A 23,665-nucleotide genomic window follows, 5' to 3' on the forward strand; every position below is an offset into this window, starting at 1 on the left:
GGTTGTGGTACACATGAGAAACACTTTCATTATTCTGTTACACATCTTCGCACAAATTTGGTCGAATATTAAATGTAACTGTTGCGTTGCCTGCTTGTCTAGAAACGTTTGTTTATGCAAAGGGGTGTAACGGTACCCGTATTCGTTCCGAACCGTGACGAGCTGTCACGGATAAAATTCCAAGTCATCACTCCTATGCCCTACTCACTTCGAAGGGCAGAGCCCTTGGAGTTTAGACTTTGGAGTGAACAGGGCAAGTGCGTGACATTATGTTGTCGTTTGGAATGCACTACTAGCCAAAGGGAGCGACTGGGACGTCGTAATCTTCAGATGCCATGTTTCCTTGGCAACGCCGCATGGTGTCTGTCAGCAGATGTCGCTGTTTTAATGGCATAACTTAAAGTCCCAGTGAAATAAAAAATGCCTATTTTGTCAAGAAATATTTAAGCGTTTATTGTAAATAGTTGATCAATGTGGATCATTCTCTTTTTAAATTAGTGTGCCCTCTTTAGTTAAAATCTGAAAATGCACTTCCTGCCTGTAATGACTGCCATTTTAAAGGGCTTGGGCGGAGCATCCGTTAACTCCTCCCCTTCGACTGTCCATCTGCTGCCAGTTCCATTTCAAAATTCAACGGCTGTTTTTATAAATCCAATCAAATCGCGGAATTCACTCGGAAGTAAAAACGATCGCACCTTCCGGTTCATGGGAAACGGTAAGGTTTTATGCTTAAGTTATGCCACCAGCACAGCTACATCTACTTACAGACATCATGCTGCGTTGTCATGGGAACATGTCTTCTGATGATCATGAGGAATTGATCCCGTAGTCGCTCCCTTTGCCAAATGCATTCCAAATGTCTACACAAGGGTGCCCACATGGCCTGTTCACTCCAAAATCTAGACTGCAAGGGCTCTGCCCTTGTAAGGGAGTAGGGCACAGGAATGATGACTTCTTTTGGGATTTTACCCGTGACGGTTCAGTAAGAAATCACTTACCGTTATACATCTAATACTTAACATAAAATAGCGTTTGTCTATTCAAAAGTTATATCGCGTTTCATGAAGTTCATTGAGTTGGCTTATGGGATTTCGGTTAAACATCTTCAAAACTTGATCTCAGAAAGGGAACATAGGGAGCATTGATGCTCCCTTGTTTTTGCGGTGCATATCGCAAATTTTAAGGAACGAACGTTTCATACATTGGAAGGAAAATGGACTGGAAATGGACTATTTTATATATCCCTTATCAGGGACTGGGTTAAAGGTTTAAACTTTTGCATCTAAATCTAAGATGCAAAATAAATACATTAGATGTTACATAAATGTGTGTGCTGGGCCTCAATTTGTCCTGTTCGGTAGAATGAACTAAAAGCTCAAGTGGTGCTCCTCACATACTGGCACGCGAGCATTTAACTCCACTGCTCTATCTCAGGGACGGTAGAGAGCATGACCTCGCTTAAACAGGATTAGCTATAAATAGTGCTGCCTATCCGCTCTGCTACAGCGTGGTCGACTCTCACAATGTGGGCTCCATCGCTAAACCAGCCCAAGTCCACATCTGTCGTAAGACCCCTACCTCACCAAATCCAGACCTCAGTTAATACTCATTAAAGTTGGGATTCAGGGGAAAACAACTGAGACGTCTACCATTCCATTCGGATTTATCTTCATCCTAATTCTCCGGTTCGTCATTTTGAACCCATCAAATCCCTTCCCCCAGCTATGCCTCTGGAAAGTTAGAGATCAAGCCAACTGTCTTTGCTGTTCCACGGCTCACCCTCCTTTATCACCTTACCACGGGGATGACGCTTGATGATGTCAAACCCTGCCCACATGTGGAGTTGTTTGTCCATGTCGCCATACGGAATGAAATGATGCTAACCGCAAGGGATGCATGCTTTAACATTCACAACCATTCACGTGCACAAATGCACACGTAGGATTACACTGAAGACACACACATAGAAGCAAACCCACACACAAACATAGCAGGATTACCAACAAAGTTCCACACAGACGTAGCAAGATTAAAGAGACACATACAACCCCCTTTTTCTCCACACACATTATAGACACAAATTTACATAGAGGAAAGTAACAATACTGTGCATGTCAAAAAAAGTGTAAGTATCACATGCAAGCTGGAGAATGAAAACATCACCCATAAATCCAATAATACAATTAAGTACACTATTGGGTTAATTACGTATAGTCCCTATTAAATATAATTGTATAAAATAAATCACAGCATCAAATTTCTTCACAATTTCTCATCTGTTCCATTTTTCTGTGAACTATCCCTTTAAATACATGTCTCATAAGCACATTTGTCAACTAACCATTAATATAATGGGCATCCTTATCAGATCAAGATATTAGAAGCAAGGTAACAGACAAAGTCTTGTCATACAAAGAACAAAATGGGGAAGACAAACATGGCATCAACTCTGCACACTTAAGTTGAAAAAGCACACACACGAGCATACACATAGTCAGAGAATAACCTCACTAATCTTCTCTCAATGGTTTAAAGCCGCTGAAGGAGCTTAATAATTTAAGAGGAAAACAGCATCGGTACTTTTAAGGACATATTCACAGAGATTAGCCCCCTTCCTCCATATCGGAAAACACTGAACACAAAGGACACCTTACAAATATGATCATGAAAAATGCATTCAGTATCAAAATGATGCAAATCACTTAATAACCAATCAACCAAAGGTGGTGCTATTGTGCACAGAATGTTTTTTTTTCTACAGTAAATAGGCCTTTTGTCATATACTTTCAAGCAATATCTTCTTATCATTGTCCTGGAACATGTCCTTTATTTATTTATTTGTAAGCATTTAATTGATGGGATGCATGTTGACAGGACTGGTTGACTGTTTCTTCATTAAGTACGACAGACAGTTAGACAGACAGACTTTAACTTAGAGTTCTCAACTCCTGTTCTCATTTCAATGCAAAATTTACAGTCAGGTTATTCTGAAAAATGGATAAAAAAATGTTGTTATATCTAACGATAACCAATATAACTGTAACTTTAAAGAGTTATGTCATGTGTGTTAACCTGGTATTTAGTACCTCAGAAAGCCAAATCTTCCGTAGAGCTGCAATAATATTACAATGTGTTTTGCAAACATTTGTATATTTTGTAACATAATCCTTTCAACCTATAAACTGATGATGGGCGCTTTCGAAACATGCTTCATGAAGCTTCGAAACCCGCATTGAATCTTTTGTATCGAATCAGTGATTCGAACTCGAAGCGTGAATCAAACAGGCTTCATCAAGTGATTTTTAGCAAAGGAGGCATTTCGACACTTGGGGGTGTTGATCTGAAAGTAAACTCATAAACAAGTGTCTATAACTGATTTAACTGTAAATCATAAAACGAGACAAAAAAATAACCATGTTGGTAGTGATCTATGGACAGTTGTCATCACATTAAGTATCACTTAATGTGAAATCTAGCCAAGCTTTACTTAACAAACGTAGCCATGTGTTGTGTTATTGATATATGTTGTATAATTACGCATTTGACATACACCATAAGATGAGTCAAAAGTCAAAGGTCAATTGTAGCCCATGGTACCATTTTGAGAACAGCCGTGTGTAATGTCAATCATAACACCTTCTCAATGTTAAAACACATGCACTCCATCAGCCTTCATTAATTGGATGGGCATAGGTGTAGCCAAAACATCTGCTGTTTTAGCGGGGTGTCTGATTTCCCAATTACGCTTGTTTAGACAAAGTCGGCCCGAATACCAAAACAACCTTGTAGCCAATCAGGAGTGAGGTGCACAGTATGGACATTAGTCGAGGCTTGGGCTCGTCATTAATTCAATGTCAACAACACTACCACTGGCCCCACATTTAATAAAACATAGCAATTAACATACAGATTGTTATGCGTCAGCGATTGCGTCAACCGTTGTTAAGTATGTGTTCTAGAGCAACACGCGCAAATTACCACTAGGTATCACCGTGGAGACTGGTGTCGGAATGTTTTGCATCCTCGACACGATACGGCACGTTTGATTAAACTATTTCATTGTTTGACGAAGCGTCGCTCTGCCCACCACTATTGTAAACAGCCATTTTTAAACCAAATAATTTTCAGCGATCTGTGACATCGAAAAACCTCAAACGGCTGTGATTGGTCCGTTTTAGCCTCCGCAGAGAAAAGCAACGTGTATCATATGACAAAACCGTCTATGACGTGCTTCACCGTCCGGCAATTTCATATAAATACTGAATATACATTAAAATGAATTATAAACCAAAAAGTTTTGGAAAAACACCATTATTATGTAAGTCATATATTAACTGTCCAAATATATACTGACTTTGAGCCGCTAAGCCCCGCCCCAACAAGATCAAGTTTTTGTTTAAAAGTGGATACAATTGTTCATTTAAAAGTGTTTGGTTGTACTTTTCACAAGCAAAAACGTTTTGATGGTTTAATATTAATATAGATTTAATTTGCGTTTTAAACACGCATAGTGACTCGCTCCAAACAAGGGCACTTAAAAGCCAGCCTATGTAGGCGGTGCTTGGTAGGCGCCATTTTGACATGGTGGTAATGTTACCAGAAGCTCACTGCAAACGTGCACTATTAAGGGCCCTAGACATCTATTTTACGAAGTGATTTAAAACATGGATTCATCATCGACCAGTTCTAAACTCATCTATAAAAGTAAGTCGTTCGTTTTGCGTAAAATGAATTGTTAACGTGATTATACGATTGTGTTAACTGAGTGTGTGTGTGTGTAGTGCCCGATGAGGACATCAAAAAACTGATCCAGCTGCGATCGACCAACTCCGCGCTATTTGATGGGAGGAAAAATTCTTCAAAAACAGCCTGGGGGTGCGTTATTGTCCCCATTTAAGTGGCTTTGATCTCCCACAGTTCATAGTTTTATTAAAAGTTTTCATTTTATTTATTTTTCAGCGCAATTCTAAGAGAAATGGGGCTTGAGGAAAAGATGACAACTGAACAGGTTGCCAAAAAGTGGGAAAACCTTAAAGCAAGATACAAGGTTGGCTTCATTGCCATTTAATGCTAATGTTGTGTAAGTTAAGTTTCATTTAAAGAACAAAGCTGACATGCAACAGTTTAATATTCTTTCCAATTTATTCCAAGGATGCAAAATATCCTCCCAGTGGTGTGGAGAAGAACCCCACATGCTGGAAATGGTTTAATCTCATGGATGATGCACTGAGTGAGGAATTCGAGGAGAAGATCAACCAGACTTCCTCAATTGTTGTCAGTAATGAAGCACCTCAGCCCAGTAAGAGGTTACGACAGATAAAAGTTGGAGGTGAAATACTGGAATTCTTGGAAGAGGAAGACACTTCAATAAATGTAACACCAGGGACCACACCATTTTCGATTAAGCAGGAAAGGATAAAAGGCAAACCAACTGGTAAAGGGAGTCTGGACATTATGAGGCCGAAACTTCAAAGAGAGAGACAACTTCTGGCGAAAGAACTTGGAGGCCTGGACAGAGAGAAAGCTCTTTTGGAGCGGCAAAGGGCCCTTGCGGATAGAGAAAGAGCTGCGCTACAGAGAGACCGAGCTCAGCTAGAAAAAGACAAAGCTGCGGTCGGAAGAGACAAGGCAACACTGGAACACGACAAAGTCAGACTCGAGAAAGACAGACGAAATTTACACAGGGACAGACTGGCTCTTGAAAGAGACAAAACGTCTCCGGATTTCGCCAATCGTCTAAAAAGAGGTGCAGAGTGTAATGGGTTAGATTGTCCTCATGGCAAGTCCAGAGAAAAATTAACAAGTTTACTTGAAAAAGTGATTGAAAAGATTTGAAGCAAAGAATCAAGGACAATTTAATGCAAACTGCGTAAGGAGTAATGGAATTCTCCTTGAGTTGTTGTCTTTTTGGTCTAAAGATATATTTACCATCTAACCTTTGTTAGTAAATTATTTTTGTATCTCACGCTCTGTGAGTGTTTGTGTTTGATGAACTTTGCCACATCTGATGCCAAGAATGGAGTTCAGATACACAGGGACCAAAAAGATATGATTTTTTTTCAAGATAAAAGATATTTAGCGTTTTGTTGATTTGCAACTGTCGGTAACTGGAGTGTGACTTCTAGATAACTGAACAGTTCTAATATAACATCTGTATCTTATGATACCAATGTCTTCAGGTAAAGGATACATTTGGTGCTTTACAATAAATGTAAAACAAACACGAAATTTGCACATTATGCTCATTCATCTCTTTGCAAGAGATAATGAAAGAATGTTCACCAACGGGTGCAAGTTATGTATGGACCGACAAGCAGCTGTCGAGATTGTAGTAGTTAATAAACAAAAGAAGAAGAAAAATGACACTAGACCAACAAAATTATATTTGATCATTTAATCCTTATGTGAACCTAAACCTGCATCCCTTTATTCTGCAGAACACAAAAGAAGATATTTTGACGAATATTGGGACCTAAACAACACAACACAACCCCATTGACTTCCATTGTATGGACACAAAACCAAATGTCTCAAAATATCTTGTTTTCTGTGCCACAGAACCAAAGGTCATATACTAGTTTTGAACGCAACTGAGGGTGAACAAATGATGGTAGATTTTAAATGTGTGTTTAAGTGAACATGTTTCAGGCAGCTTTTCTCCAGGCCGCTAGGGGTCGCGTCTTTGTTGACCTTCTGTTAGAAACTGGCCAGCGAAAAAAATCGCTGCGTTGCAGAGATACAAACAGTCGTGGAAGAAGTTCAAGAAAAAGGAAAAAAATATGATATTCCGTTTTATTTCATAATATCGATTTTGGAGATATCGCATCTGTTTCGCCTTTGCCAATGGCGGAGATGCCTCAACATTGTTAGTGTCAACCTATATAATGTCTGCACGCGTGGGAAACTTTCAAACGTGTCTGTTACATTTTTCTCTAAGGCCGTATTAAGTTTATTTTTAAGTTTATAATCATTTTAAACTCATATTGCGCTAGTTACATGCATCTGCTTTTTGATGATAAATGCATGTTTTTTTTTAAACTATTTAAACATGCTGTAAATGTCTTGCGTGTTAACGATCACACCATAAAACTCTAATTGAAATGAATATTGAACTATTTGTTTCTCATACGTGTTATAGGGTCTTACAAGGACACAGAGACGTTGATCAGATGGCGTATGGCTCATGGATATTTATTCTCAGGCTGGAGAAACACATGCAAAAATGGATGGGAGTATGTATCTAAATTACCCTCCAAATGAAGCATGATTTAACCTTAGCAACGATGGTTTTTGGTTTGTATTTGTAACAAAACCATAGTTATCACACATTTACTATGGTCCCACAATGACCGTAGTTTATCCATGTTATTTGTAGTCAGACTATATTTTATCTTCCTAATGGCTGGAATAAACTACAAGACTTTTATTATCTGAACAGGTTTTTTAAAAACTAGACATCATACACTTGCAGACTTTTTGAAAGTATCATATAGAAACACTAAATTATCAATTCTGCAGACTGGTGCAGACTTTCTGCTCAAGTCCAGACTGAAAACCTGGGCCAAATGTGAGCGAAAGTCTTGTCGTTTTTTTCAGCCTTAAGGCTATGCTTTTTGTGTTGTTTGAGGTTGTTGTGGTTTTCTATTTTGATCAACTTATTTTCTTAACTTTTTTACTGTAGGCTATTCATAAATGAAACTACATCGGACTTGGGTGGAAATATTACTGCTCAAAGGGCGAAGAAAAAGTGGGAAAATTTAAAATGCAAATACTCGGTAAGATGAGCTAATGGTGTCTGTTTTATTTATGTATAGATATTTATGTTATTGATCTGCCATTATTGTGTTTTCATCTTGATTTGTCAAACATTTGTTGGCTGGAGTATTTGAAAGGCCCTAATCAAGGCAACAAATAATTTCCTTTTTTCCTTTGTACATGATCAGCTGCTGTTTAAAGCACTCAAGAATTACTATTGTAGCTTATATTAAGGGATCTGATCGGAGTGAATACATCATCATTGACATGAGTTATGTTTCATTGACTGAGTCGCATTAAGTATGGAATCCAAATAGGCAAACTCTACTAATTATCTTCAGAAAATGCAAAACTAAATTTGGACAACTAGCCCTTAATTTAGGTTTCTATCCATACTTTTCTCTAGGTTTTAAAAGCTCTCGCACAAGACGTCGAAACAGTAAAACCTGACTCCTGGCGATGGTTCAGACTAATGGAAAAGGCTGTTGATGGAGATCCTAGTGAGGTCGACTCTCCACAACCAACCCTGATGAGCAACCTAGCCAACGAATCTGAATCTGAATGTGCAGCCCAGCCCAGCAAGAAGATGTATCAGGTTGAAATGGGGAGTGATATTCTAGAATTACTGACACATTCTGTAATTGAGGTCAACACTCAAGAAATCGTGCAGGATGCAGTAACCTTATCAGAACCAGTGGAACCTGAGAAATTTAGGCCGGTGGAAAACATTAGGAGTCCTCCAGAGAATCAGGATGAGCTACACATTGAGAGAGCAAAGCTCAAGAAAGAGAGACTGCTTCTAGAGAAGGAACATACAGATCTGGACCGAGAGCGACTGCTTCTCGAGCGAGAGAGATCTGTTGCAGCGAGGGAGAAAGCAGCTTTGGAGAGAGACCGATTACAGCTGGAAAAGGACAGGGCTGCGATTGACAGAGAAAGAGCGTCTCTGGAACAGGACAGAGCGAGACTAGAGCGGGATAGGGCGGCTCTTGAAAGGGACAGAGAGACTTTTACCACCATGAGTTTAGGGTCAAACGGACACGTCCAGCCGGGCTCTCCTCATGTGGAGGATAGGAAGCGGTTAATATTTTTGTTTGAAAAATTAATCGAGAGATTTTGAGATCACGGTCCACAGAGTCATTCTGTGCATTTGGTTCATGGTAAGGTGGTACTTGAAATGAAAAAAGTACTGCACCTTCAAGCATTTCAAAGTATATTTGTCTTTACGAAGTGGACACTTTTCAGGAGTAGTGCAAAGTGGAAATTGCAGTAGCACCTGCTTCAAAACTTTAATTTTGTTGAACTGTTGAACATTTTTTTCACAATTCTGGTCAACAGTAAGCTGTTATCTGTAAAGCATTCCATCTGAATGAACTTCAAGTTAAGTTGAACTTCAGTTGTTGTTTAGAATTAAACATTTTTCTTTTTTGTTTTTTTGTTCAACAAAAAATTAATAAAGTGCAGGTTTAAAAGGTGGGGATGTAACGATTGAATTTTTGTTTTTCAACAGCATTAAAAAGTATTAACATTGTTGTTATATAATGATGAATACTATAATAACCATAAAGGAATATTATATATGATAGACTGTGTATGAAAAGTACTTTAAAATATTTTAATGCAGTGCATTTGTAGAATATATATCTTATTTTGTTAGGATTGATAATCTGTTCAAATAATTTTATTGGATTTAACAACATAGCTCATAGGCTGTGACAATGTATTCATAGCTTTGATATATAGTTTGTGACATCAAAATATAAAAAAATGAATGGTATTGCACATTGTTTAAAGGAGGTAACAATACAATTTTGGACATTTTATTTATTTAATTTAGTTATTATTTGGGCAAAATTCGACCAACAAATGGAAAATGTTGAGGTTTCTGAGTAAAAGTATGTTCGTGCTTACAATAAATTATGCTTGTAAATGATTGTAAATATAGTTTATTTTAACAATGCAAATGATTTACTGAAACTGCGCACAACATTTTCATATGCATATATAAATAGTTTTTACAGTAAGGCTTTGGTCAGAATCTATTTCCTCATCCATAAAACCATATTAATCTTAAATATGTAAGACATCGACGTTTTCAATCGTAATGAAATCCGATTTTGTTGAAATATGAGCTATTAATCAAACATTAAACTTCACATTTGAAGTCTCATCACACACAACAACAGCTGCATGCACTCACTGTGGCAGAAACGAGTTAGTTCCTGTCAAAAGCTGTCCTAAGCATTTCTCCACATCCCATATATTTGCATTTTTTCTTTTCTTATTATCAACTCAAGGTCAGTTAAGCGTTGCCAACTGCTGACCATTTCCTATTAATTTAACTAAAAACTGCTTATGAGTGCTTGACTATTGTTCTTCTTGGAACACCCCGTGACCTTGGCACCACAAAGATCTGCCATATAAAAGGTGTAGATGATGCAACCGAGACTGATTTGCCAGAACTGTACATCTGGACAACATAATCTTTAATTGACTTCTGAAATATTTGATCTTGTGCTCATCTGAACCAGAAGTAGGTTCTTTTAAGGAATTTTATTATTAGCAGATTTATATGCACACAATACAATACAACATGCAATATAAATGTACCCAATAATATGTATTTCTTTTCAGTATGGAGGGCTCACCGGAAATGTTGGACTTTGAATCTTTAGAAGAAAACAGGTAAGGACAACTTTCTATTCCAATCGTATTGAAAACATTTGAACAAATTGTTAATAAGTGTTATTCAATCCATTCAGTCCAGAGAACAGCGGGATATTTCTAAAACAGTGGGAAGCGCAGGTTCGGCCCTACATCGAGATGATTGACTTCATGAGGGAAATTGGCATTGAGAAGGAACTTGCATTGCCCTCCATTGCGGTGGTGGGAGACCAGAGCTCGGGGAAAAGCTCTGTTCTGGAGGCTCTGTCAGGAGTGGCTTTACCTCGTGGAAGTGGTGAGTTATTATATTCATGGGGTGTATTCCAGAAAGCTGGTTATGTGACATACCTGGGTAAATTTAAGAGTTAGTTAGCGGATAACCCCAACTTTCGCTTCCAAAAACGGAGATAACTTTCAGGGTATGTAAGTAACCACATCAGCTTACTTTCTGAAGATAACCTGCTCCGGAGCAGGTTATGTTCCAGGGTTAGTTCATTTTAAGGAAATTTTACTAAACTATAGAGGGGTTGTCTGTGCATGTGTGTGTTTTTGATTAGCGTCAAGATATTACGTAGAGATTAGAGATAACATATAATATATTATAATTTACAGCAATAATAAAATTACATTTCCAATCTCACCCATCGCAATTCAGCATTCACAACTAATTTTTTATTTACTTTATTATTTAACCTTTTTAAATGAAGTAATCTTTAAATAAATAATGTAAGATGTACGTTATCTATTTATATAAAATATTGTATAAACTTTGAATTAGGTTTATTAAAACATCTCTAAATATCACTGGATAAATAAACACTTCTTTCAATTTCCAACAGTTAAAGGATGTTAATAGTGAAGTATTTTAACTCCAGAGGAATGCCTATCATTACTCTCGTCCACTTATTATGCAATATTTGATGAACTGGGTGAAAGATAGTTGTGGACTTATGGTTAGAGAGCCAGATTTAAAACTCAAAGTTTGCGATTCCCAGGCTTGCAGGATTCCAAATCTTTTTTAGGTGACCCCCAATGGGATCACCTTGGTATATTGTTCACATATTGAAATTCCTATTATAATTTTAAATCCATTTACAAACAAAATCCATAAAAAATTTAGACTTAAGGTTTTTCATACTGACTGTATTCCCTTAAAAATGTCTTCTGATCATCAGCCTCCTCTTACAGTTACTGAAAGGCCTTTCTCCAAATTACAATTAGTCTTTCAAGATATGCCGAAAGTTTATAATTTGTGTCACATTTATTTAGTCCTTGCAGGCATATGTAGTTTAGTGATTTTATAGCGTTTTAAAATGCAAAAGGCAAACAATCCTACTTTTGTTTAACTCTTTTGGCATTGTTTAGGGACCAGGGTAGAAAGTAACCAACTTTTAACCTCTTAACATCATTTAAATTAATTTGACAAGAATGCAAGTGCAATGTAGTGTCATAGCAACATGGTACATCCTTTTCCCTTATCTGCCAGTATGTCCTACTAAGGACGTCTCGTTTCATTCTAAGTTGAGAATCCTCAGTATACAGCATCCTTTAGACCAGAGGTTCTCAACCTTTTGCAACTCATGGCCCACCAAGGACTGTTCAAAAACATTCCAAGGACCACCTTTCCAAATATGATAGTATGAACACAAAATATTCAATTACATATTATACTCTGCTGTTAATCTGTTATGCCACTGTAGCAGACTTAGTCAAGTCACCCAAATAGATGAAAATATATATGAAATATATATATATATTTAAAGTGTATGATTAACCTGAGATGAACCTATCTTTTCTCTTATAGCCTATTCAGAAAAAAATAGTTAATGAGACCCACTGTTTTAAAACCATAAAAAAAGAATGAAAATAACTCAATAACAAATGAAAAGTACAACACCAGATCAATGCTTATATACCTGTTACAGATCAGACACACAAGAGGGGGACATTCTAGCTCTTATAAAAACTAATTTAATGTATTCTGATACGTATTTTCTCACCACACACTTCGATGCTTTTGCTTGCACATAACTTTTCTTTTCAGAGAACGACACATTTTATAGTAACATCATTTACTGTAACACGATATATATTTGAATTTCGTGTGACGTATTTGGTGTTGCGACATTCAAATATATATTTTTAGATTATGCTTCTTGAGTCCACTTTAGTGTTTCTATGACGCGTTTCTTTAACATTTAAAGTCATAAGACTAAGTAAAGCATTAGAAAATAACAAACTGTGTCAATTTAAAAATAATTTCAAATTAATTTGGTGGTAGTCTACCACTGTCTATATGGCCCACCAGGTGGCGCTCCGCGGCCCATCGGATGAGAATCACTGCTTTTTAGACGATGAGACCTGGAGGACACAAGGATGCGTCGAAACGAGACACAGCTATTGACAATGTCTTCATGTTGTTTCTGTGACCGTGTGTTACCTCGGGTATCTTTGGGAAGGTTGATTAAACTACCCTGAGTAAGCAATGTTTGGGTTTGTCGATTGAGAGTTCAGGGTTTAGCTGTCGATAAGTTAACCCTGCTTTCTGGAATATCCTACACCCCTGGTCTTAAAATGTATGATTGTCATAAATGAAATACAAATAACTGTGTGCTGTTAATTTGATATATTTTAGTTTATTTTTAACACACCTTTTGAAGTAAAACATTCACGAAAAGACAAATATGTATATTGTAAACCAATAAATTAAGTGTCAAATTAAACACATATATATCACCTTATTGTGGTATGTGAGTTTACTCATCATCTATTAAAATCATCTTGCTGATTGATCATAACAAAAAAACTGGCTAATAAATGTAAAATGAATTGTGAGAAAACTCTAGCATCATATATCTTCTTTTTTTCCCAAAAGATATTTGTTTTATTATTTATTTTTTAAAGATTTTAATATTAAATATTGAAATCTTAGGTGTGATTTATATGCCAGAAACTTAGTATATGTATTACAGCAAACCTAAAATTTCCTGAAGGATCTAAAATTTTTTGTGTCATTTAAGGTTATTCACATTTTTTGCACTTGATTTTTGGCTGCATAGGCTACACACACTAAACGATTTGAATTCAATACTAAATAAATATGTTTGTAAAATGTAAACACACCCAGTTTGGTTCATTCAGGTATCGTCACTCGCTGTCCGCTGGAGCTTAAACTCAGAAAAATGAATATTGGAACACAATGGACGGCTGTAATTTCCTACAAAGAAGTCAGAGAGACGTTTCATGATCCCAAACTAGTTGAAGGTTTCGTCAGAAAAGGTCAGGACTCATTATCTACAAATACTTGTCAAACATTTAAGTTGCATCAATGATGACTGAAACCTAATGTGAAGTTAATGTTTTAGTGTGTATCTGTATTGTAATGTCTTTACAGCACAGAATATGCTTGCTGGGGATGGAGTGGGAATCTGTGATGATCTCATCAGTTTAGAAATTACGTCACCGGACGTGTGTGACCTCACACTGATCGATCTACCCGGTATAACAAGAGTACCTGTGCAAGGTCAACCTGAAGACATTGGAGACCAGGTGACTTATGATTGTCGAATATACAAATTTCCATATCTTAGTTGTAAACAACATACACACATTTTTTAGAATGACCTGACAACATAATGTTTGGGTATTGCAGATTAGACGCCTTATTGCGAAATTTATTGAGAGAAAAGAAACCATCAATTTGGTTGTTGTTCCATGCAATGTTGACGTTGCAACCACAGAAGCTCTTAGAATGGCGCAGGGTGTGGATCCAAGCGGCTCAAGGACATTAGGTATAACTTTTTCATATAAATATTTCAACGACCATTTTAATAAGAAACTAATAAAACTGCAATCCTAAATTTCCAATTTTTAGGTGAAATATTTTTTGTCACAATAAAGTGACTTCTGAAATCCGTATAAATGAGGTTGAACTGCACATGAATTATTAATGTCTTTGTTCCAATTTTTTTTTTCTTCAGCAATATTGACAAAGCCAGACCTGATCGATAAAGGAGCAGAGGCTGACGTCTTACAAGTTCTCCAGGGTAAAGTCGTTCCTCTTAAGAAGGGCTACACCATGGTCAGATGTAGAGGCCAGAGTGACATCAACGACAATGTTTCTTTGGGCGAAGCTACGAGACAGGAGAAAGAGTTCTTTGCGATCCACCCACAGTTCAGGTATAATGTGGATTTATTATGTATATATTAATCAATTATTTTATGTAATGATGGAGTCCATTGAGGAGTGTTTCTTTCATCAGTTATCTTCTTGAAGAGCAGAGAGCCACAATACCTTGCCTCGCCACCAGACTCACAAAAGAACTAGTTCAACATATCAAGGCAAGTCTGTTTGTTTCAAAAAAATGCATTGCAAAAGATATTGTGAATAAACCTGTGAAAATGTTAGAGGTCCAGTTTGTAACTTTTTGGAGGATTTATTGACAGAAACGCAATATAACAAACATAACTATCTCAGAGAAGTGAGTACATCCCTCACATTTTGGGAAATATTTTATTATATCTTTTCATGTGAAAACACTGAAAAAATTACACAATGCTACAACGTACAGTAGTGAGTAGTACAGCTTGTCTAACAGTGTTAATTTGCTGTCCCCTCAAAATAACTCAACATGCAACCATTAATGTCTAAACCGCTTGCAACAAAAGTTTGTGGGCGCAATTAGCCATTTTCCCTCCCCGGTGTCACGTGATATAATAAAATATTTACTAAAATGTGAGGGGTCCACTCACTTCTGGGAGATACTGTTTGCGTTCAGAGATGTAACCCTACAAAATGAAGGTTATGTTTATTACCTTAAAATGAGCTATTTCTATCAACACAGGTCCCTGTGTGGAACTCACCATGTTGTTTCTGAGCTTTTTTCGTAAATATGTTATCTCCTTCAGCAAAGGAGTAAAAACTTGACGACATCTTATGCTGGGTGCGCACCAAAGGCGAACAATCGTGTTCCATGCTCTTTATTACTAGCGGGAAAAGTTTGTTATTTTCGTATGGGTGACGGAAAAAACATCACATGGCGGGGAGGTTCTTCACGCATACGAACATGTCCAACAGTAGGGGTCAATTAACTCTTCAAGCAAATTTCTCGCGAAAATATTTTTTTTAATGATTCGTGTCATTTGCATCGTATGCCACAAGTTTGCGCCTATTCTTGCCTTTGCATTGACTTTATACGTACTTGACTAGGGCAAATCACTTAATTTACTGTTGAGGTGATCCCAGAATAAGTCCTTTGTCAGCCACAATGGTCCTTCGGAAGGCGGGAGGGATGGAGTGAGCCATTGATGGCAATTTGCCAACTCACCACTAGATGCTGCTAAAGTCGCAATGTAGTTCCTTTAAGAACAATTCCAAATCTGCCGACACAAAATCTAAACAGTATATACTTTCAAAATACTTCTTTACAGGCTTCTCTACCTTCTTTAAGTGATCAAATTCATATTAATTTGACTGCCGTGAGGGTTGAGATGAAGAATTATGATGATGGTCCTCCTTTAGAGCCAGAGCGCATTGGACCATATTTTAGCAAGGTGAGCACACAAACCGCTAGTCACTTTGTTACGTCTAATAGTAGCCAGAGCAAAATAAACTTCTGCTTCTTTATATGTTTAGAAAATGTTGGAGTTTAGTGACCATATAAGTGACTTGTGCAGAACAGGAGAATCAAGCAGTGGAAATCTCTACTCACTGCTTCGACCCATTTTCCAGAAATGGGAATGCCTGCTGAGTGACTCCAAAGCATTGTGTATGTCATATTCTTACACCATAACAAAATGCAGCATCCTTGAATGATATTTAACCTCATAATTTGAGTTGACTAATGTGTGTTTGTTTTACTTCAGTCAGGGAGTCAGTAAAGGACATGACAGAAAATTATGACGTAGCCCATCGCGGGAGAGAACTGGTGACCTTCAGTGACTACTGTGTGTATGAATCAATGGTGAAAACACATGTTGGAAACCTTAAACAACCAGCTCAGGAGACCATGAGACTTGTTCGAGGTAGATGCGTAGACCTGGATGTTTTTTAATCATAAAGGATTAGATTTAAAAGTATTTACAATAATGGTGCTTATTTGTTTTAATTCTATAGGTGTCGTACAGAAAGAATTTAGGGTAATGTGTGAGGTGTGTTTCCCAAACTTCCCTCATCTGAGACACTTAATACTTGTAAGTCAAAATTCCAAACAACTTTTTACATAACCACAACTGACAAATATCTTCACATGCCATGATAACATATTTTATGCCAACACTCCCTTAGAACAAGATTGACGACATTCAGACAAAGCAAGAATCAAAAGTGGAGAAGAGGATCCACGAGTACATTAACATGGAGAAACTTGTGTACACACAGGATCCCATTTTTAATCAGAAAATTGTGGATTTCAAGTTTGTGGAAAGAAGACAAGAGTATGAATCCATTTCTTTGGATATGGGTGTGAACGCAACCTCGCCCAATAACTGTGCGGTTTTTGACACCAGAAAATTGACACCTGAGAAACTAATCATCTATTATGAGGTGGAAATTAAACCCATCCTTTATTTAAATTTTAGCAACTTATTTACTACGTTTACAAGACTACGGCCTGGTTTCACAGACAGGGCTTAGTTTAAGCCAGGACTATGCCTTTAAGACATTAATGTCGCTTTTATAAAAATGCCTTTGAAGAAAACATTTCTGCCGTGGATCTTGAGACAAAACGGCACTGAGATATTTAAAGATATTTCTGAGCAAGTTATATTTAGTTAAGACAGGTCAAACATTCACTTTAGTCTGGGATTAGCTTTAAGCCTTGTCTGTGAAACCGGACCTATACATATTTTTTATAAGTGTACTGAAAATCGTGTTCTCTCACTAAAAACAGATTGTGTATCAGCGTTTGGCCGACTACATTCCCATGGTGATTCTGCTCTTTATACTGAAAGAAGCAGCAGTGATGCTGCGAGCTCATGCCATGGACCTGCGGGATGGAGCTGATGTTGTCAAGCTGTTGGTGGAGGACTCAGATGCTGGGAGACAAAGAATAGAGTTATATCAGCGCATGGACCGACTGCGTATGGCACAGGAAAGGGTCAGTGTATACCTCTGAGACAAGAAATCATAAAGTCATGCTGGACTTTACTGCCTTAGTTAAAAGGCAAACATGTATATATAAATGAATACATTTAACCACATTTAAACTGATCAAAACTGATAAAAAACCCTCATCAAGATAATTGATTATAATCTGATTGTCTATGTAATCATTTTAAATGGCAACAGATCAAAACATGAATGATATTTATTTGTTTACCTGCTGAATAAACACGATCGGACAAAATGATATGTGTTACTGTTGTCATAGCGGTTAATCTTGTTTGTGTAGGTAATTGTGGAAAAAAACATAGTGTTTTTTTAGCTGTACATTGTCTAGGTTGCATGCCAAAACAAGACTTGTTTTGCAAGTTATACCAGAACCAGTTAAGCAGTTGTTTGTAAAAGAAATCTGTAAAGTATGTGACTTAACATTAACCCATATATAATGTTCATATTTGACCCAATAATTGGTTGAAACTTTTGGGCTGAAACAACCCAGTGTTGGGTCAAACGGGATAAACCCAGCTGATGGTTTATAAATTAACCTGGGTTGTTTCACCTTATAAACTTGTTTACTTGACAATTATTTATGAAATAGGTTGTACATATTTTTAATCTAAAACAAGATGCTTGGCTCAATGATCTTTCAAGACACCACTTTTGGAGGCTTAACAGCAAACTGCATATTAGTTATTCTACACATGCTTGAGATGTCTCTTCAGCAGATTGTTTAAATTCAGTAACTTAGTATCCACTATTTGGCTATAATTTCCTTTTTAAAATCTATTCAAATGCAGAGATTCAATTGGTTAATATCATTGCATGACTTATTGTTAAATTAAATGCGTTTAAATGTACATCCAACTTTCAGAAATAAACCCAATGAAAACAAACGTTCTGTGCAAACAAGGCAGCACAAAAAATGTGAGTGGTTGCAGGCAAAAATCTACTGCTGTTTTAAACTATTTATATGCTTTCCTCAATAAAATCATAACATCATTTATATGACTTGTAAAAAGTGCTCACATTCATTATGTATTTTCACATATCATTTTTTTTATCTGTAGTTCCATCTGTAGATCCCTCAAATAAATGTGCAAATTTTTTCCTGAGCAGTGCTCAAACGTTTAAGGTGTGCCTGTAACTAAGCGTTTTCTACTGACGTCAGAATCCTCAGACAGAATCTCACGCACATCTGACGCCTCCAGCAAAGTCAGCATATTATTACGCAGGAGCTCAGAAGCCTCTTTCAACATGAAATACTTCATCAGCATGGGAATCTGGTCAGACATGCGCCGAACCATGATCTAAAACTAAATAAAGATCAAAAACAGTTTACATCTTTAAATGTTCAAATACCTTAAACATTACAAGTTGAATATGCACACAAACCATCAGTCATTACTGAACAAATCTTTATATAAAATAGATTGCTATGGTCCAGAATACTAAATGGTCAAAGACATTTCTTTAGACTATTAGTTTGAAGAATGAATGAATGTTGTGTTTAATTGCCCTCGTGTCGGCGTAATATTTACCATGGTGATTTTTAGAAGAGCAGGGTATCTTTGGAAACACTCATTAGCCTGGGGTCAAGAACTGTTTAAGGATGTGCCTAATGAGGAAGAACATGAAACAAACAACCAACAACAAATGGCTGATGATTCAAAAATGAATTACTATTAAAACTTTCAGCTGTGTTCTTTTCTTCTTGTTGTTTTACAATATACTCTTTGGAATAACGGCCCTAACATAACGATGTGTGATGGTACCTCTAAATTAATATTTAATTTAGATCGTAACCTGAAATGTTCATGATTTTCAAAGAAATCGCTCTCCATTTTTAAAGCCTCCTCCAGATGAATATCCTCAACAATCTGTTGTTGACCTCTACATTTAACCATGATGCAACCTATGTGAAGAGGGATTAATTGGTTCTGAGCGATAGCCAGAATGTCTCTCTCTGTTTCCCTGTCTATGAGGTCGGGTTTGGTCAAAACAGCTGTGATAAGGAAAAGGTAAAGATTTGGACAGGTGCTACAGATTTATGGTAAACCTTGTGTGATGATTATTTGTTACGTTACCAATAGTCCTTGTACCCTCAGGATATTGATCCTGTGCCATTTTGCAATGCTTCTGTTGTTGCGACATCAACGTAACATATGATTACAACCATGTTTATAGTTTCAGGCCTTCTAATAAAATGTAGGATCAGAGCTTTGATCTACAAGACACAAAGTCATTAAAACTGTGTGTGCAGGATACAAATATCTGCTTTTAAAAAAGGATAAATACAAACTTGGTTTCCAAAATCCGGTGGTTGTCCTTTTACAGGAACTTTGGCAATTCCAGGTAAGTCGATCAGTGTGTGGTCACACACATCAGGTGATATGATCTCTAAGGTGATGAGTTCATCTGAGATTCCAGCTCCTTCTCCAGCCAGTTTATTATGTGCCCTGAGCACTATTCGGACCTCTAGTCATTTGTATTAATTGCAGAGGTTGTCTGTGATCGTAAGCCCCTGCGAGTGGCCAAATCTGTGATTTCGTGGGCTCGTATACAATTTTTCAAGGTTTTATACACGATTTACGAATAATGGAGGCTGCTTTGATGTGTTTTGGTATTATTTTGGGTGCAGGGTGATATCCATAAGTTGCAGGGAGTCCCAATTGTTTATTTATCATGGAATCTCTCATAAAATTTGAGACCTGCGATCGCGGTGATCTTTTGTCCGTTTCGGGATCACTGGTCTCAAATCCTGACAGGTACGATCATATATCATTAAAAGCAAACTAGAATAGTCTATACAAACCATACGGAAAGCCTTGTCATCACATCATGGAAATAAATCAGTAAAAACGTGTACGATTGCGTACAATCCATGACTTCCCCACGTGAAATACTGATGTGGGGAAGTCATTTATAAATCACAGGATGTCTCCAGATAATACTGATGCCCTCCGAAAACTGTGAATGGTGCTTATGTGAAACCTAACATTACATCTCAAACCTAATTCACAGAAGCCTCCAACTATGCAAACTGCTATCCAATCATAGCGGTGGGCGTTTACTTCCAAGTGTCTTCAATGCGGCACGCCCATTAAAACCGAGTGTTTGCAGAGCTGGCCTCAAAACCAGTGTAGAAAATAACCAATGACTTATTGATTTTGATGTTTTTGGATGTAAGAACCACGCAAACGTCATAAGTAGACCACATATAACAATATAAAACAATGTACGGTCCACAGTTCCACACTTCATATATATGGTCAAAAAGTGCATCATCCGGGTGCTTACAGTGCACTTATTTTTGAAGATTGTCAATGGGAACGCACTACTCACACTATTTACACTACAAAATGGCGTAGAATAGTGCATAAGTGAGAGATTTGCGACCCGGCTTGATACTCCCTATTTAAGACAGCCAGGCCTTTTGTACCTTTATTGAAAGTAGATTTAAGACTAATATTTTATGGTGCAACCCATTCAATCTTTAGGTGTCCTCACATTCTTTGTTCTAGCTGCATCACAACATTCCACACTGACATGCTAGTGTGTTGGGCCTTATTCTTCATAAGTATGATTCACTTCATGACCTTGAAACAAAGTTAAGACCAACGTAAATCTGTGAATATGTGGGCAGACTTGTTTTTCTAACTTGTTTTGTAAATAGCTGTTAATGACGCATTTAAACGCTTATTAGAGCCTTCATTTTAAGTTTGTTTGGTTTCTGTTGTAAAGTGTAAAACTAATAAAAATACTAAATAACTGTGTGTACATGGCCATTATATCCTGCGTGTGTTTTAAATACAAATGCTTATGCAGCCACAGAAGAACGCATTTGATCTCAGAGTAAATGAAAAAGCCGCTAGTAAAGCAGACTGCCCAAATAAGCAAATGTATAAAATATATAGGCTGAACACGCAAGTGGTTACGATGCTAAGATTATTATACATGTTCTTGTTGAGTAAATTCAAGCATTATGCTGGGATTTAAGTCGGCTCAATGTTTTGAACAATAATTCAGAAATCTGCGCAAACTCTTCAAGGACACAAGTTTTGTGAATCTAGAAGCTGAGACCTTCTCAGCTTCGTTTTTTCTGTTTGCTCAAGATGCATTCACTGCATTTACAGCTCATTCTGCCACCAGATAGGCTAATGTTAGTCTCAGTCAGCTGGAATGCCGACTAGATTGTTGGCTGCACTGGCTGGGACGCCGGCTGCATCGGCTAGGACGCCGGCTGCATCGGAATGGAGACAGGCTGCATCAGACTCCGCGCCCTCCTCCGTTGTCTCTTCCTGTTCCGGACCACTCGCTTGTGGTCGGCTGCACGACGTGATCATGACGTGGTACTGTCATGATCCTGCCCAAAGACTGGAAAGCCTGAACCGAAGTGGCAGAACCATGACATGTTGTTTCCGTTAACTTTTGACACGTTCGTGAATGTACATCGGTTTTTGTACTGCGCGGACATTTCCACGCCTCTAAACATGACGCGGCACAAAACGGAACGTGATTGGTTGCTTTACCTGTCAGTCATATGGCCTCTTGGGCTGGCCTTTCAAAAATAAACAGCGTTAAATTCCAGACCTTCAGTATGAAGGTCGCTACGCAAGACTAGGCTAATGTCAATCCGTTTTTGATGCATTGAATTATAAATATAAAAATATTCATATTCATCAACAAATAATTGTTGACATAACTGTATTCACCTTTAGTTCATTGTAATACATCTCCATAAAAGGGTAGGAAGGAGTCGGGAACCGGCAAACATTCAAAACATTTAATAAAGTAATATAACAGCCGGCGGCCCCTCACGGACGACCGCCGGCGAACAAAACATAAATACAAATACAAACACAAACACAAGTTCGGGCCCGGTCCTCTCTCCTCGACGGTCCGGTCGCTCGTTCCTTTTATATGCTCCCTATCTCCTACATGATTCGAGCCCGGTGTGCGCACAGCTGGCGCTCATTCACAATTACTCACCGGACTCGAACCACGGTCTCGCCCCGCCTACTCTACTACATTCATCATCCACATTTTCGTTTTATATCAGCATTCAGCGCTTTAGTCCGCGTTTTCCGGATCGCGGCAATCAGAACCAATAGGCTACACTTCAGTATGGTTTAAGGCCAATTAAGAACGGGAGTAGGCTAGAATCAGTGTCAAACAGGCGAAGGTCGGGCGAGATGCAAACTGGGTCCGTGGGAGTGAAGTGAGCTCGTAGTCAGGCGAGGTGCGAACATCATCTGGGGGAAAACAGCGAACTCGTAATTGGGCAGACAGAAGTGAACTTTCTTTACATCGCAATCTATAGAACTAAAATTTAAAGTAAAATACACCAGTATTGATGTGCTTTCATGCAAAGAATATAATTGTCTTTACACTGAAGGTTGTTAGCTTTTAATAATATCAAGTCAAACTGCAGCGATACAGCCATATATTTAACTAAATCAAAGACAGCGCTGTACGTGGAGTAATTTAGGCCCGGTTTCAGGTTTAAGGCTAGTCCCAGACTAAAATGGATGCGTGACCTGTCTAAACTGAAAATAACTTTCCCATAAATATCTTTAAATATATCTGTGCCATTGTTATTTCTCAAGATACACACAAGTAATGTATTCTTCATTTTAATAAAAGCGATATAAACATCTTAATTCAAGTAAGGCATAGTCCTGGTTTAAACTATAAATCGTGTCTATGAAACCGGGCCTAAGTGAATGGATTTAATCCGTGAAAACCTGGCTACAATTCATGATGCAACTATAATTATAGAAAAGTTAACATGCAGCATATTCAGCAGCATTTGGATCTTGCTGGATGGTCTAGCTTTGTCAAGACAAACTCAACGGAGCAGCCCCTAAATTCAGCTCTATGTGTTTTTCCTGCTATTACCTGTTGATTATATGTTTACATTTAAGCATTTGGCAGACGCCTTTGTCCAAAAAAAACACATTCACTCCCTTTGCTTTTTATTTTTCTTATTATGAATGATTACATTTAATTGCAATATAAAAATACCTTATTATAGGGGAGCACAATTATGGCATGGCAAAGGCCAAGTGACTTCCCGCGGCCCTCCTTATGACCCAGAGTTAGGGAACCCCTGTTATAAATGTCTTTTTCAAAGACCAGTGTCAG

General features: G+C 37.6%; 3 protein-coding genes and 1 pseudogene across 3 annotated transcripts; 3 read left to right on the top strand and 1 right to left on the bottom strand.

Annotated features, from left to right (window-relative positions):
• Positions 1 to 4,569: 4,569 nt before the first annotated feature.
• On the top strand, positions 4,570 to 6,363 carry zgc:171459 (uncharacterized protein LOC562056 homolog). The gene is made up of 4 exons (XM_056740317.1): positions 4,570 to 4,704; positions 4,782 to 4,875; positions 4,960 to 5,047; positions 5,152 to 6,363. Exons 1-4 carry the CDS (start codon positions 4,665 to 4,667, stop codon positions 5,833 to 5,835), a joined length of 906 nt encoding a protein of 301 aa, XP_056596295.1. The 5' UTR covers positions 4,570 to 4,664; the 3' UTR covers positions 5,836 to 6,363.
• Positions 6,364 to 6,715: 352 nt separating this feature from the next.
• On the top strand, positions 6,716 to 9,229 carry zgc:113426 (uncharacterized protein LOC562128 homolog). Its single transcript, XM_056740316.1, has 4 exons — positions 6,716 to 6,865; positions 7,139 to 7,232; positions 7,682 to 7,775; positions 8,162 to 9,229. The coding sequence occupies exons 1-4, from the start codon at positions 6,844 to 6,846 to the stop codon at positions 8,873 to 8,875; spliced, it is 924 nt and encodes a 307-aa protein (XP_056596294.1). The 5' UTR covers positions 6,716 to 6,843; the 3' UTR covers positions 8,876 to 9,229.
• A 968-nt stretch (positions 9,230 to 10,197) lies between these two features.
• On the top strand, positions 10,198 to 18,524 carry mxh (myxovirus (influenza virus) resistance H). Its single transcript, XM_056740299.1, has 14 exons — positions 10,198 to 10,288; positions 10,390 to 10,440; positions 10,518 to 10,714; positions 13,561 to 13,698; positions 13,814 to 13,968; positions 14,072 to 14,210; positions 14,400 to 14,598; positions 14,682 to 14,760; positions 15,850 to 15,972; positions 16,055 to 16,187; positions 16,285 to 16,443; positions 16,535 to 16,611; positions 16,706 to 16,963; positions 17,310 to 18,524. Exons 2-14 carry the CDS (start codon positions 10,391 to 10,393, stop codon positions 17,532 to 17,534), a joined length of 1,932 nt encoding a protein of 643 aa, XP_056596277.1. The 5' UTR covers positions 10,198 to 10,288; position 10,390; the 3' UTR covers positions 17,535 to 18,524.
• Positions 18,525 to 18,648: 124 nt separating this feature from the next.
• Positions 18,649 to 21,864, bottom strand: LOC130414667 (interferon-induced GTP-binding protein Mx2-like; annotated as a pseudogene).
• Between the last annotated feature and the right edge of the window lie 1,801 nt (positions 21,865 to 23,665).

Source organism: Triplophysa dalaica, chromosome 24 (genome assembly GCF_015846415.1).
Source record: "Triplophysa dalaica isolate WHDGS20190420 chromosome 24, ASM1584641v1, whole genome shotgun sequence".
Classification (NCBI taxonomy): Eukaryota; Metazoa; Chordata; class Actinopteri; order Cypriniformes; family Nemacheilidae; genus Triplophysa; species Triplophysa dalaica.